This window comes from Gouania willdenowi, chromosome 8 (assembly GCF_900634775.1).
Source record: "Gouania willdenowi chromosome 8, fGouWil2.1, whole genome shotgun sequence".
NCBI lineage: Eukaryota > Metazoa > Chordata > Actinopteri > Blenniiformes > Gobiesocidae > Gouania > Gouania willdenowi.
Genome location: NC_041051.1, coordinates 30574149 through 30590507, shown reverse-complemented (window position 1 = coordinate 30590507; position 16359 = coordinate 30574149). Strand labels below are relative to the sequence as shown.

The following is a 16359-nucleotide window of genomic DNA, read 5'->3' as shown; positions in this document are numbered from 1 at the left end:
TTCAACTTTGAAGGACCAATTCACCTTTAAAATGACTTGTGCTATCAGTGACACGCCCCACAATGAATTGAATATGAAGAATGAATGGCCAGCACTGGTTTTAAACCTGATTCAGGCTCAAAGTTCACAGTAGTCCAGGTGAGACACTTTCACTCTCAGCAAACATGGAGCAGATCACTGAACACATCTGCAGGTACAAAAACTACAACTTTTTCGTTGATATGACGACGGCCGAGTACATCGACTCCCTGCAGAGCTTTGAGATCCGAGACAGTGACGTGTTCCTGGTCACTTATCTGAAGTCAGGTCAGTGGGTCTTTTTGCTCTGGACTGACAGTTGTTATGGCAGATTTTTATATTCATCATCATATCGTCAAATGTATGTTCATGTGTACAATTTGTCATGTTTTAATACATGATGACTCCATTACTCTTTGCACTTTTGAACAGCTGAATCATGTTAGATTAAACAGTACAGATCGTATTGTACTCAGTGCAGCACAGAGTTTCTGCTGAAGGCCAAAACTCAAGCTCACATGCAGATATACATGAACACACACACTATCAAGGATAGATAAGAGTGGCGCCCAATCTTCCTCATAATATACACGTCTTCATCATCCTCAAATGTTTCCACTGTTGGGCATCTGACTCCCCCCTTCTCCTTACCTCAGGGTGGAACTTCTTATGTTATCTGTATAAAAGTGAAACTGTTAGACAGAGCGGCTCTCTGCCTTCGAACGTCCGGCCGGACGGTCACTAATTTTTGTTCCACTTTGTTCCATCTTTGTACTTTTTTTTTTACTTAGTTTTATAATAAACCTTTTTTTATAAAATCATCAATGCTTCGCCTGGACTCCATCACTCAACCAGAGCAATAAATCATGTCTCCAAATGAGGTCAACCGCAAATTTTGCCGTAACACAGTACAGATGCTGATTCAACTCCCATTAAACTGATCAAATCTGTATTTTCATCATTGTTAAAAATCCCATTCTTCATCCTTTATACAATCAAACATGAAGAATACTTTTATTTCCTAAGATTTAAGGCAATGGTTCTCAATCTTTTTAGGCTCAAGTACTCCAACCCTTTTGTCCGACGACAACATTTTGCTTAGAAAACTATGTAACTACTTGTGAAAAGTTTTATATATTCTAAATGTTATAGATTTGTTGAAAAATCATTCATGTGAGCTTTCATTGTTTTCTTCCTATTGAAACTAAAACGTTTTTGTGTTTTTCTTCATTTTAAAATGATATGATGGCTATGATTATTATTGGCACAAAATACAAAACGACATTAGAATATCACCAGAAATCACTCCAAAAACAGACAAAATGACTAAAAACACACACAAAAGAAACATAAAATACACTAAACTAAAGCAAACAAGAGAAAAAAAAGCATGACTTTTAAAATACATAAAATGAGAAAAAAACTTTCACAAAAAGATAACCAAAATACACAAAAGGACAAGTAGAAAAAATGACTTCAAAAACACAAAATGACACCCAAAAACATTCAAAATGCTAGCAAACGAGATAAAAATAAAATAATAAAATGACTGTGTATTTTATTGCTGATTTAAGACATGGATCAAACTGACTCGTTATCATTAGAGATGCTAACAGAAAGCTAACACAAGAAAAGATATCATTTATGGGGTTATTTATTAAAGGCTCTGTGATTTTGAGTAATTGTAATTGATTTCCAGGGGGAAATTATAATTGTAATGTTATTTGTAATTGAAAAAATTGTCGGTCACCATAATTGTAATTGAACATAAATAATTGAAGACATGAATGTAATTGAGCCCAACCCTCCTCCTCCACAGGAACCATTTGGACTCAAGAGATCATTATTTCTATCTGTGAGCTGAGCGGAGGTTTACCAGAATACTCCAACAACTCCGAGCAGATGCCGTGGTTGGAGTACAACAATGGCCAAGACTACGCCCTACGACCTTCTCCACGACTCCTGTGCTCACATCTCCCTCCAAACCTAATGCCTCTAGCGCTGAAGGACAAAAAGGCCAAGGTAAAGAATCTTTACGTTGGGTTCAACACATCCATCAATTTGAATAGTTGGTACTGAATTTGAAAGTCACAACTTGAAATTGAATTTACTGAAATTGTAATTTTTTTTTCTTAGTACATTCCAAAAATTCTATGTATTTCTGCTTCTCAAAATTAGATTCACTGCAGAAATTCAATTTCACTACACAGAGACACACTTTCAGTCTGTGAGGTTGAGCAATCAATCACTGATTCATGGAACTTCTGTTTACATCTACAAAATCTCCAGCTGAGCTGATCTCACAGAGGAAATTATTTAAATAACATGAACTTTTTCTTCTGAGAAAGAACACGATGCTTCAACAACAAACTCTTATCATCTGACTCTGGCTCTGAGGTAATCATCTACTGCTTTTTTATTTGTTGGCTCAACTGGAAAGCTAAGTAGCAATCTAGCTAGCTACAAGTAGCAAGCGAACTAGCACAACTTCCACAACAGAATACAGCAGTTTTCTCCTAAAGATTACTTAACTTGGGACTACAGTGTGAGCAATACAAGTAAACATTGAGGTTAATGGACACTGTGGCTATGATAATGATACGACCCTGGGAGCTAAGCCTAAGAAAAAGTCATATACACTTCAAAGTCTAACGGGCCAAGCAAATCGCCCTGATTCAGTAATGAGACGGACTGGCCTGCACTCCCTTCTCAGACTGCAGCCTCAACATCAACTCCCTTGTCTGCCCAGGCACAAAAGTGGAAATCTGTTAAAGGCAGGAGTATCACCAAGTCACAAATCCAGTTTCATGTAGAACTGGATTATAGATTCCCCCTACTGCTGAATAACCTAGGATCTTCCTCTAATGAGGTTAACATACAACCTTCTGGAAATGCAAAAATTGAAAGTTCTTCAGGAAAACAGAAGCGGCTTGGTCGGCCGAAGTAATGACCTCACACACTGATAGTGGGAGACGTTTCTGTTAAAGATGTTTAGCAACAATGTCAAAGTTATCGTTAAAGTCATTTGAAGAATTATTTTTTTTTGATTAAATGATTTATCCAAGGAGGAGTCTGAGGTGTTAAACAGGATTTCACCCATCTGCTAAAAACGGTTCATTTGTGGCCTGATACCTCCAGTCCACAAAGGAGATCTGGAATTCTCAAGGATTTACTCTCTGAATACATTTTTGTCTTCAGCTTGTGCTGCCCTTTCACTAAATTTCATAGAAAACTTTCAGATTTTTTGGGAACGTCGTCATCTTTATAGAGCAGATGGAATGTGTCTAAACAAGGCTGGAGTAAAACTTTTAACATCCAACTTATTTTACTGCACCAGTCACACTGCTATCAGTCCTGATAAAAGACAATAAAAACAAAGAACAACATGTACCATCGGAGAACAAAATAACAAGGAAAGAACATGGAGTCAATGAACATAGAAAAATAAAAATCTTAATAGAGATAAAAATGTGACTACTATAACATGTCATCCAAAGAGTCCACCAGCGTCTCCAGTAAAGTCTTTAAAATTATCTCTTCTTAATGTTAGATCTCTTGTTAACAAATCACTGCTAATTAATGAAATTATTTTGACACATCACTTGGACTTTTTATTTCTTAATGAAACGTGGTTGAATGATGGTATCAGTAATACTATTCTCAATGTAAGTGCAATACAAGACTTTATTTCAATATGTGTCGTACTTGCAGGAAAGGTGGTGGAGTTGCTGCCATTTTTAAATCAATATTTTAGTGCAAAGAAAAAACATTTGGTGATTTTGTCTCCTTTGAATATATGTCATTTTTACTAGCCTGAGCGCTCTGTATAGTGGAGTCCATTATGAATAAAAGAAGCTACTTCACAAATCCAGCCACAAACAAACTGGTTGTAAACTTCCAGTCCCTTGAAACTTTTCATGTGGTCCATTGTGTATGAGCGAGATGTAAAGACGAGGAAGTTCACAATGTCAGGATAAGTCACTCCTGGGAAATAAGAGACATCTTCATTCCATTTGTCAACAGGAACGTTTTCGGAGTCATTCCCACCGATCAGACCCAGTTTCTCCTTCTACCGACTTCTCTCAGCTTCTGGTAGTGTAAACATTATCCGTGGCCTCCGACATATTCAGGCAAAACAGAAACGACCTTCAACAATCGTTTAGCACATGGGCTGCTTTCAATAAGTCAAAAAATAACACTATTATTCAAGTAAACACACCCACGCAGATACATCCGTATAGGGCCGTCATCTTCTAAGATGGCGCTGGGTCAATGTGCCTGTGTTAATGCTCAGATTGGTCATTATTCCAAATGCTGACATGAATGTTGATCATGTGACCCTCACATCAGATACAATGACATGCTTGTGACACTGCGTAGATGCGCATCTCACCAGTGGGGGATGTGACGCCTGGTATGTAATGGCTAAAGGTAGTTTAAATGAACAAAATGTGGCAAATAATAGTGAAAAAGGGAAAAATGTGGAACAAAAAGAAACAAAATGTAGAGGAAAAAGGAAACAAGTGTTGTTTATTGGGCAAAAGGAAGCTTATTTGGATGAAAAGTGGCAAAAAAAAATAAATTGTTTAGAATAAAAAAAAATGGATTCTCACATGTTTCCTCCTCCACAGATCATCTACGTGATGAGGAATCCAAAGGACAACATGGTGTCCTACTTCCACTTCAGCAGAGAATACAACAGATTCGATACTCCAGAAAGCTTCGACCTCTTCTTTGAACAATATCTCTCTGGAAACGGTGAGATGATCCACTTTGACCCCAACACATTGAGAGGTTCATCTGACTCACGCCCTATGACTTCATCTGAGTCCTTTAAGATTGACGTGTTAGTTTAGTTTAGTGTTCTTAGAGAGGAGCAACTTTTATCACAGCAGGGCCACAAACATGTTATTGTATCTGATCTGAGGGTCACATGATCATTATTCATGTCAGCATTTTGAATAATGATGAATCAGAGCATTAACACAGGAAACAACAGAGAGCTTGTATGTTTTTTTATATATTTATTATATTTTCTATCATTAGTATATTTGTGTTGTTTTCCATGTTTTTGTCATCATTTTGTATTTTTTTTGCTTCTTAATTAGTCTTTTGTTGTTTTGTGTGTTTTTTTGAGTCACTTTCTGTATTTATGATGTTTTTTTTGTGTTTCTGTTGTCCCTTTGTTGGTTTTGTTGTCCCTTTGTTGGTTTTGGAGAATTTTTGTTGTATTTTGGAGTTATTGGAGTCATTATGTTGTATTTTCCTGTAGATTTTATAGAATTCATAAATTTTTACTGTTTTCTGAAAAATCTGCATTATCAGTTTTTGAAATCTTTTGAGTTCGTATATTTGTTCTCATTTGTGTATTTTTGTGGGTCATTTATACACATATATATATATATATCATATCTCGGTTTTGGAATTGCCCAATCTTTATTAAATGAGACAGTCATATCGGGTTAATTCTTCAATTTCCACACTGAATTTCATCGGATCGGATTACAATTGCAAATGTAATCAAGATTTTGTTAAAAACAAGTTCTGATGAACTACAACCTGGCCTGTGGAATGTCTCCGCGCCAAATAGCAACTACCACGTTCCAGAGAATTCAGTGAAATGACTTGGTTCCATTGAGTAAAACAAATGAAATTGTGCGACATATAATCGTAAACTACTTTGAATTGCCTTTGAAACGATATGTCACATGACTATGTTCCGTCGCCCCCCCTTTCAAAAAGGTCTCAGAGAGGCTTTTCAGATCGACTCAAAGAATATCCAGGTCAAATTACAGCCCGATTCAAAGAGCATTAATGGATAAGTAGTCAATTGAAAAATGGGGGCCTCGGGGGGCCCCTGGCACCCCTGTGGCACATACAAAGTATTAGGCCCCATTCATATGTTGGCATGTGTCAATGATTTGGTACCACCAACTGTCGCAATATTTGACTCACAAAAAAAGAGTAAACGACTTTAATTTATTGAAATATCCTAAAAAGGGGGGTGGGCCCCCAGGCCTCCTACCCCATGTAAAAAAAAAGGGCTCTGAGCGTCTCATCATATACATTCATAAAGTATTCATACCAAACTGATTTCTGATCTGACGAGAACTAACGGAGTTGTAGTGCCCTGTACGAGGTAATGGGCTCTATTTATATATTAGTATGTGCCAATGATTCAGTACCACTAACCGTTTTAATATTTGACTTGCAAATAAATGAGAAATCAACATTCAGGTTTTTTCTTTTCTTTTGGGGCCCCAAATCTAAAAATCGGGCTCCGAGACACCTTCCAAATTTCAGCCTGATCAGTTCATGAATAACAGAGGAGTAGCGACTAACTAGTGTACACATCAACAACAAGAAGAACAAAGTGAGTGGCGTTTTGAGTCCGGTAGCCCCTAAAAAATGTGTGTCTATACATTTGGACCTACTGTGTGATATATGTTATATCAAATAGTATCAAAGATGATCTATCAGACGTCTCTTACTAAAGAAAACTCTTAATTTGATGTGAAATGATTAATCTTCCAGTCGGGGGCTCGTCCTGGTTTGACCACATCAGGGCTTGGCTCTCTGTGAAGGACCAGTACAACATCCTCTATCTCACCTACGAGGACATGATCTTGGTAAGAGTCTCGGCTCTGGTTTCTGTCACTTTGAGCTTCTCTGAGTTAGTTTTTATCTCTTTGGTTTCAGGATTTAACGGGAGCGGTGAGGAAGATCTGCAGCTTCTTAGGAAAGAATCTGAGTGAAGCCGATATTCAGAAAGTGGTGGAAAAAGCCACGTTTAAGAACATGAAGAAAGACCCAAAAGCCAACTATGAGTTCATACCAGAGATTCGGGGAAACTTCATGCGTAAAGGTATAAAAGGTTTTTTTAAAAGTACAAGTCATACATAAAATAGTCACGTACAAGTAAAAAGCAGCTTAAATAAATAGTACTTAAAGTAAAAGTTACTAGTGACTTTGTTTTTGTTTTTGGTAATAAATCTTGCTACAGTTCCCTTGCATACAGTGAACATCTCAGGTTTAAACTTAAAAAGGAAAAGACTAAATCTTGTGCAATTGGAACTTAATTTATTTTCCACGAAAGCATTTATATAAAATAAAATGTTTGTCAAAATGTACAATTAATTATGTGATACATTTGATTGTTGTCTGGTCATTAAGGCTGCAACAAAGAATCAATAAATATCAACTCTTAAAAGCGTTGGTAATGATCATTATCAATTGGTTGCGTTGTGCATTTAAGTTGCTGACCGTGAGGCAGAGCTGTTTGTTTCACCTGCAGAGCTTTGTGTGCGCGCGCACGAGTATTTGTGTGTGTCTGCAGTGTTTTTGTGCACGCACCACGAGTGCTTGTGTGTGTATGCAGAGTGTGTATGTGTGTCTGCAGAGTGTTTGTGTGTGTATGCCCAGTGTCTGTGCGTGCACACAATGAGTGTTTTGCGTGTGCGCGCACGAGTGTTTGTGTGCACGCCCAGTGTTTGTGCGCTCACGATGAGTTCATGTGCCCCACGAGTCTCTGTGTGCGCAGTTTTTGTATGTGCATACCATAGTGTTTGTGTGCGCGAGACACTTTTACTTTAGTCTAATCATCTTTTGTGCTTTACAGATAAACTGTTTAAAAAAAAAAAATCTGATTCACCGATTAATTGATTGGCCGACTAGGGCTGCAACTAATGATTATCGATTAGTCATTACAATGACACCTGGCATTTCCAGGTTGTGGCCCCCAGATTCTGGAATAACCTGCACCAGTCTCTCAGTGGGCTCAACTGTGTGGACACTTTAAAAAAAAAACTGTTGAATACTTTGCTTTTCAAACAAGCTTTTAGTTTTTGTGGATTTTAAATGTTTTGTTTTTTTTTAATCTTTTTATGATGCTGCTGTTATGATTTACTGTATATGAAATGTACCCATGTTTTATTATTCTATTATGATGTTACACTTGTATTTTCACCACAGCTCTGTACAGCACTTTGTGATTTTATCTATAAAAAGCGCTTTATAAATAAATGACTTATACTTAGTCACAATGTCCTTTGATCATTTTAAAACAAAAGGTGGGTGTAGAGATGTAACAAATTACTTTACCTGTTTTAAAACGTACTTAAGTACAAGTAAAACTACTGATTTAGAAATATACAAGTACCGTTAAAAAAACAAATCAATTACAGTAAGGTGAGTACTTGTAATTAATTACTTTAACCTCTGTATTTCAGGTCAGATCGGAGACTGGAAGAATTTCCTCACCGCTGAGCAGAGCGAGAGAGTCGACCGACTCCTGCAGGAGAAACTTGGAGATCGGTCTTTAAACTTCATCTGGGAATGATTCACGATCAGAAAAAAATTAATGTCGCCTCACATAGAAAATCAGCCACCAAGAATTTTAACTGAAAGTTCCTGAAAATGGGTTTTTAATGAAAAAAATGTGTTTTGAAGATTTGATCTTCAACCGTCTGTGGTCATTGTTCTTCAGAGGAAGGTCAATTTAATGATTTTTTAAGATTAGAAAGAAATCCTAAATCCATATTTTATTCAGAGGAAAAATTGATTTTGTTTGTGAATGTTATATGCTTTCATACTTTCCTTTTTTTTTTTTTAATTTTTTAAAATTTACATAAAATTATTGTTTGATTAATAAATACTTAGTTAAATGAAACATTGATATATCTTAACCTTTAAAAATAATAATAATAATAAATTTAAAAAGAAAACGAAGTTGGACTTTTATCACCATAAACTGAGAAAGAATGTGTTTTAATGAAAAGATTGAATGAATAACAGATTAATAAAATTACATCAATCAGAACAACACAAAATGCTTTAAAACTCTTTGTCTTTATTTAAAGAAGGTCATTTGTGACGATGACGGAGGTTGATTTGTCACTGGAGTCGAACCCAAACTTTAATTCTCTTCATCTGAAAGAAAAGAGACGAATAGGGAATTAAATAAGAAGGTTGTTGTTTTTATGTAACATACGTAAAACACACACACACACACACACACACACACTTCTTCAGACCATCACAAAAAACTTAAACTACTTTTATACAAAACATTAAAACAAGTGGAAAACTTTGTAAACATAAAAACAGAATTTTTAAAACTTGATTCTTTTTTTCGAGGCCCAGTATGGGTCCACAGCCCGGTGGTTGGGGACCACTGCTTTAAAAAGGGCAGTGGAGTTTTTCTGTGAAAAACACTAAATGTCACACCTTCCTCCTCCTCGTCCTCTTCATCCTCCTCTTCCTCCTCCTCTTCGTCAGAGCTGAAGGTGCCGTCAGGGAGGCTGTACACACGGATCACTTGCTGTCGACGACAAACACACACACAGAACTTTAGCAGGAAACAAACACATGCTGCTCATGTAAAAATAGTTCATATTCAGTTAAAAGTTCCAGTTGTTTTATCAAACTTTTAACACTAGTGAGCAGTAATGAGTTACTTTTTACTATCCTCTGATATATGATATTGATTTCTTTTTTTTTTTTTTTTTTTAAACATTATTGCTTCATTTCATCACCCTCATAACAAGTGTTTTTAATTTTCTTTATGGAATACATTGTGATGATTTATCTAAAAGTTTTGATTTATTATAATTTATTTGGGTGCCAGTCAGGTTTCCCCTGATAATTAGGATGTTTGATTTGTGAGACGTGCAGTTATTTTGTCCGCAGACTCAATGACCTCAGGCCTTAAAACACGACATGGCGTTTTACTTTGAAGTAATTGAAAATACACATGACAAAGTCGAACGCAGTAATTTTCTATTTATTTTTAAAAGTTAAGAAACATCAATGTTTCATTTAACGATCTATTAATCAAACAATACGATGATATAGCTTAACTTTTAAAAAATAAAAGGAAAGAACGGCTTTTCAATTGACTTCAACACGCGAACTTTTATTTTGAAGCCTGAGACCTTTTCATCTAACTGAGGTTTTGCTGAGTCATGAGTTTGGTCTGATAAATGACATGTTTTCCTGAGGAGGTCCTAAATGTACACCGTACTACAGGCATTCTTCCCTCACCTTATTGGGGTCCTTCAGGATCAGGTATTTGCCCTCGTCCAGCTTCCTGCAGATGTCGATGACGCAGCGCAGGATTCCCCAGGCGTTCTCCATGCTCAGGTTGATCTGGCTGGCGAACTCGTTGGGCTTGAACTGCTGCGTTCCCAGGATGACGTGGCGAGCCGAGTCCTTCACGTGGTAACGGGACACGTAACTGAAAGACGAAGGACAAAAGAGCCTGATTAATAACAGCAGCAGCAGCAGAACATCATGGTTCAGATGTGGGTCCGACTCCTCACCCCAGCTTCAGGTACTCAGATCCAGCCAACATGGCGCAGCAGGTCCAACGAGCCAGTTTGTAGCTGTTGTTCTTCAGCTCAGTGGCCATAACGGCTCCTCGCTGAGAGTCCAGCTTCTGACGCCAGTCCACGCCGTTACAATACTGGTAACAAACACACACACGCATGAGTTTAAGCCTCACGTACACATCAACAAAAAGCCTAGGTTCACAAAGTGGGGTACGCAAATTGTCAAGGGGGGGTACATGAAAAAATAAATATGTTGAGAGCTACATTGCTTTGTGCTAGCCAAAGTACAGAAGGGATTTTCAGCTTTGATACACATTAAAAGAAAATATAGAACACTTTGCGTGGAGAACAATGTTAGACTCAGACTAAACTCAAAGAGTTCTGTTCATTCTATCAACCTCACCCTTCTCATTAAAGTTGTATTTCACAGTTTCAGGGTGATTATTATGTTATATTAATGCTATATGCTCAATCAACAAATGTTTGGTAGATTTATTTTTCCAAAAAAAAAAAAGAAAATGCCAGTAGACTAATTATTTTATATATTGAGTAATAATTCTGATTTATAATTGGTCTTGTGTCTTAACAGATTTCTAATTTTTTTAAATTATATATTCTTTCTTAACAGGATAGGTAAAATTCAGAGACAAATTTCACTGTAGGGCTACATTGTGTATGGCATTCCATTATTATGTTTTTTAGGTGACTTTAGGTTAAATGTCTGAACGGGACTGAGAAAAGTTTGGGAATTACTGACCAAGAGCTACTAAACAGATCCTGTAGTTTTTAAATAAAATACTCTTTTAGCTTTTACAGTTTTACCGCAGTCATTATTCAAAATGACATTTTTCAGAGAGAAAATGCTGGATTTGATTTTTAAACACTCTGCAGCAACGAGACGTGTCAACACGATACACGACCGATTCCCAATGACTCCGCCCTGCAGCCTGTGCTGTGGTGAGGTCAAGTCTTTAAACTCTTCTCTGCACTGCTTCTCTCACCCTGGAGTCCCACTCATTCAGAGTTTTCACATTGATGAAGGAAACCTCTCCGTTAGCGCCGGTCATCACTCCGTCATGTTCTCTGGTCTTTGGAGAGAGCAGACGTGTTTTTCATTCACTCCGATAACACGACCTTGGCTACAGCTGGCTACAGCTTAACAGCTTGAAAAATTGGGCCCAAGACTGAAGGAAAATGGTGAAAAAACCGCAGGGAGGCCCTTCAGAACCCAATTCGGGTTTGGAAGAGGTCAAGGAGATGATATGCGAGGGTCTACGAAACCTATCTGCCGAGATAAAGTCGTTGGAAAAGACGCTGGAAAACTCACTGGAAAACCTACAAAGCGAAGCAAAGGTACTGAAAGAAAAGAATGAAAGAAATGCTGAAGAGATAAAATTGTTGAACGCCAGGATTGAACAGCTGGAACAAAAGGAAAGAGAGAAAGATGTCATCATCACAGGCCTAAAGATAAAACCCAGGAGTTACGCGAGTGACGAAGAAACAAAATCGATTGAACAACAGGTCATTGACTACCTGGAGTCGAAGGACATTGTCCTGAACCCTGACAACATCAACTCCTGCCATCTCCTGCCAAAGAAAAATGATAACAGAGCTGTAAAAATAACCTTCACAAATATGAAATTCAAAGGACAACTACTGAAGCAAGGAAATAAACTCAAGGGAACGAAGGTGTACATCAATGAAAACCTGACGAAACAAAATGCAAGCATTGCATGGAAGGCACGCCAAATAAAAAAAGGAGGAAAAATGGTGGTCAAAAAACTGCAGGATTTATATCCTGGAAGAAGAGGACGGAAAACCAATCCTCATCAAAACAATGGAAGACTTGCGAAAATACGAAGGATCCACCTAAACAACAACACTACTGATGGTAATCATGGATATGGACCCAGATCTATATAAACACTGGAAACAAAACTCAGACTGTGATTATTTTACGGAGACTGAATTAAATGTGGAAACCAAGAGTAAAAAAGGTCTGTCATTTATTCATTTCAATTACTAGGTGGTGGGGTGATTAAGGATTACATTAAATTTAAATTCAAAGTGTTTATTGTCATATGTGCAGTTAGAAACACGTTTTCTTGTACAATGAAATTACTACCTTGCTTATGAACTAAGATATAATAATGTGTTTATACAAGTTAAATCTAACAGTGGAAAATACAACACTGCCAATAGAACTAACAACAGCTGGATTAGCCTTTATGTAGAGACAAAACAAGCTGCAAACTTGTGTGTCCAAAAGAGACATTCCCGAGTGGTGACATTATGGATGAAAAGGGAAAAACCTTCCAAACACCTTCGAAAGAGGAACTGTTCTTGAACTGGAGGAATGCTAACAACGTCTGGCAGGGAACAAGGCCAACACGAACAACGATAGAGAGGAGGAGGACAACACTGACTACAGATGAGAATACACAAAAAAGGACTGTTCAGAACAACTCAAGAATGTTTGACCAGAGAGACATGTAAACCTATGTAAATTTGCGATGGTAAAACAGGGGACGGGACCCGGATAAGCAAACTGCTTCTCTCGTCTCCTTTTTCGGCATGTACAAAAAGAAAAAAAAAATGTGAAAAAAAAAAAAAGTGAATGCAACCATGTCGGAAATAAAGTGAATAAATAAAAATAAATAAATAAATGTTCACAGCGAACGATCAGGTCGATGTCTTCCCCGAGCTTCCAGTGACGATACCTGAGACACAAACCTTCAATTAACTACATTTCACATTCTATTAACTATTCAATGTCAACAACAGAGGTGTCCAATCTACGGCTGGTGGGCCGACTGCACCCTGCCAAGTATTGGCTCCAACTGATTCATTTAGAGCCTTGACTACCCTCTAGTGGTGACAGGGAAACATTGAAATCTCATTAAAATGCACAAATATGTGCTTGATGCTTTCTGCCACTACATACTTTTCAGCTTTGACAAACAAAAACAAAATACAGAACAAGACTGCATGGAAAACGACTTCAGACTCAGACTCGATTTCAGCAAAAAATTGTGAAATATGACTCGCTAAAACTTTCTGCAGTTTGAGGCTGATGAATATGTTGTATTACTGCTATATGTTCAAACAGTTTTGGTAGATTTATCTTTCAGTATGTCAGTCTATAATCAAAACATTTTTTTAGCCAATCTACAGACAAAAGTCAGAAACTCTAGTGTGTACTGTATATGTATTTATTCTGTTTTTTCTTTTTTTTGTATATTTGTACATGTATATATTCTGTTTTATTGTTTTTATTGAGCAATTTTCTTTTCTTGCAACATGTCTTCCCTCTTTCTCTCTGTACTGTGTACAGGCCCATGTATATATATCTTCCTACTTATCTATATATGCTGCTGAAACTTTAAGGTTATCTTATTTTTTTTTCTGGGTCACCAGAATTTTGTGATGTAAAAATGGGGCCATGAACCAATAAAGGTTGGTCACCCACTGGGTTAAACACTCAGCTCAGCAGCCCCACCTGTAGGCCACAGACGCCACCTCGCTCTTGTCCATGTCCTCCTCTACGAACGGGTTGGGGTTTGGGAACTTGTAGCGATCTGTGCAAAATTCTTATTTTGCATAGATTATGTTTATTTGTGGAATACATCTAGTAGCACATCACATTAAAAGTAAGCTTAACCTGTATTTTCATAACAGATTTTTTTTTTAGAGATTTTTTTTCTTTACATGCACAAAAAGTGCCTAACCCTCAGAAATACAAGAAATACAAATGCAATGATTGTCAGATAACAGAAAAAACAAAGAAAAATCTAAATCATAACAGAAACAAAGTTGCATGACGTATTCACAGCTCAATAGTTAACAGTTCACTCTGCCACACCTCCCAGGCTTTGCAGATTAAATCTCTTTTCTACAACAACTCAAGTTTTTTTTAATCATCAAATCATAAAAAGTCAACATTAATCAGGGACATTTTCCTAAAAACCAAATCTCTTAAATCGTCACAAATTGGAAAGTAAAACAATAAAAGAATCTCATCTCAATTTCATTAAAGTTACAAAACAAACCAGAGTTGGGATCAATTATAATTGTATTTGCGTAGTTGATTATTGTTTACAATTATGGCGTAATTATAGTTATTAGTGTGATTCTAAAAATCAGTTGCTGTCGTAATTCAATTGTAATTCAGTTCAGAAAAATGACTTTGTAATTGGAATTGCACCATATCATATTCATTTCATACAATCTACATTTTCACTTAAAGTTGAGTATTGCCTTCATCAGGCTGCCTGAACAAATATTTTCACAATCAAACCCAGCAAGCACTGCTCTTTGAATGTTTATTGCCTGTGAATCATTGAAGTTGCCTGTTCTCGTGCTTCTCTGTTGTTGCATGGGGGTTTTACCACCGTAATAAACATTTGTTGCTTCCCTTCTTTGTTTAAAGCTAAAGCTTTAAACTCCACCTGTTGGGTTTCATCAGTTTATAGATATGTTTGTTTGGCTGTTTGTTCCTCAGTGTAGCGTTTGGCTCTGCTGCACTCAGGCTTATCCACGGAGGGCCTAACTCGGACACTCATCTTCATTTTGTATTAATAAAATGTTAACCCACCACACAGATAATGTTACAGCTTTAGAATGTTGTCTTGTTGTGTGTTTGGCTGCCAGAATAGGAGGAATAACGTTAGTGGACATAAATTAAAGTTTTATAGGATTCCAGCGGACACTTGTGCTGAGAAAAAAATGAAGACAATTGTGGCTTTGCCTACAGGCTAAGCCCCGCCCAACAAAATACATCACAATGTTTACAAACAATCAAAGGGTCTATAGATAGAAAATAAAGTCTATACAGTCAAGTCCCAAGTCGAGTCCAAGTCCTAAACAAGTCTTGAAAAAAGTTAACCGCTTAGACAACGATAAGGGCATTTTTGGATGAGATATTCATACACTTGTTGTGAGACGTAAGCTTGTAGATGTAACCCGGGGTTTCCACTGGATACGTCTCCGCTGCGCCACGGCACCGATCCGGTATTTCACCGCTGTCCGTCGTCCGGTAATTCACACTGGTTGCGTTTTGAGTGCGCCACGGTGCGCTCCGGTTGAACGACTGTGACGTCACGAGACAGAGCAGTTCTCACGATATTTATATAATCGCGCGAGAACGCGGTTAAATGTATGTGTTATAAACACAACAATAAACAGGTCAATGTTCCTAACAAAGGAGAACAAGAAGGTTGGACACTGGATTTGTCATAGCCACATTTTTTAGCAACAGCCAACAGAGAAGAGATAAAACTGCACCAGTGAAACTAAATCAAAGTTGCTGCCGTTTACAGTGTAGTTACAGTATGAGAGGAATCAGTATAGTGGATGTGAATTTGTTTTTACACATTATGACGTTTTGGTTATGTATTTACTTGTAATATAATCTGAAGTGTTTTATTTTGAAAAGTAACTCAATATTTTATTGCGGAGTACGTGCTTAATTTCCTGTTTAGCTTCATTTGCTCTGTGCTAATTGATGCGTCGTGCTCCGGTGTCCGCCAGAAATAGAAGCCCTGCGTATATCTGGCGGAGGGCACCGCACTACCGCATCTGGGAAGGAGCTGACACGCACCGCAGCGGACCTGGTGGAAATTAACACATAGACTAAAATGGAAACCTATCAGCTCCGGTGACGCGGCGGTGATGTTCCGCAGCGGAGCCGCATCCAGTGGAAATTGGGGGTTAGTCTATGTGCTAATTTCCACCAGGTCCGCTGCGGTGCGTGTCAGCTCCTTCCCAGATGCGGTAGTCCGGTGAAGTGGAAACCTATCAGCTCCGGTGACGCGGCGGTGACGTAACGCAGTGGAGCCGCATCCAGGGGAAACTGGGGGTATTGCCCCACTCCTACAATCCCAGAATTTGATGACACTTTCACACCTTGAATTGATAAAACAAAATAAATAAAATGAAGAATTTATACATTCAGAATCAAGAAACCCTGCGGTAGACTGGCGATCTATCCAGGGTGTATCCTGCCCTCACCCAT

General features: G+C 37.7%; 2 protein-coding genes across 2 annotated transcripts; one reads left to right on the top strand and one right to left on the bottom strand.

Annotated features, from left to right (window-relative positions):
* Positions 1-77: 77 nt before the first annotated feature.
* On the top strand, positions 78-8574 carry LOC114467824 (amine sulfotransferase-like). Its single transcript, XM_028454282.1, has 6 exons — positions 78-306; positions 1838-2040; positions 4650-4776; positions 6553-6647; positions 6718-6883; positions 8247-8574. Exons 1-6 carry the CDS (start codon positions 165-167, stop codon positions 8354-8356), a joined length of 843 nt encoding a protein of 280 aa, XP_028310083.1. The 5' UTR covers positions 78-164; the 3' UTR covers positions 8357-8574.
* Positions 8575-8846: 272 nt separating this feature from the next.
* Positions 8847-16359, bottom strand: LOC114468968 (eukaryotic translation initiation factor 3 subunit D-like). The gene is made up of 8 exons (XM_028456155.1): positions 16356-16359; positions 13846-13924; positions 13014-13066; positions 11348-11424; positions 10338-10480; positions 10060-10252; positions 9244-9337; positions 8847-8946 (listed from the first exon to the last, which is right to left on the bottom strand). The coding sequence occupies exons 1-8, from the start codon at positions 16357-16359 to the stop codon at positions 8933-8935; spliced, it is 657 nt and encodes a 218-aa protein (XP_028311956.1). The 3' UTR covers positions 8847-8932.

Excerpts from the sequence above, each read along its gene's own strand:
- LOC114467824 (XM_028454282.1), top strand. The coding sequence starts at position 165 with ATGGAGCAGATCACTGAACACATCTGCAGGTACAAAAACTACAACTTT. Across the intron at positions 2,041-4,649 it reads TGAAGGACAAAAAGGCCAAG|ATCATCTACGTGATGAGGAA; the intron begins GTAAAGAATCTT and ends CCTCCTCCACAG. Across the intron at positions 4,777-6,552 it reads ACAATATCTCTCTGGAAACG|TCGGGGGCTCGTCCTGGTTT; the intron begins GTGAGATGATCC and ends TTAATCTTCCAG.
- LOC114468968 (XM_028456155.1), bottom strand. Across the intron at positions 11,425-13,013 it reads CCTGATCGTTCGCTGTGAAC|ATGACGGAGTGATGACCGGC; the intron begins ATTTATTTATTT and ends AGACCAGAGAAC. Across the intron at positions 9,338-10,059 it reads TCCTGAAGGACCCCAATAAG|CAAGTGATCCGTGTGTACAG; the intron begins GTGAGGGAAGAA and ends TGTCGTCGACAG.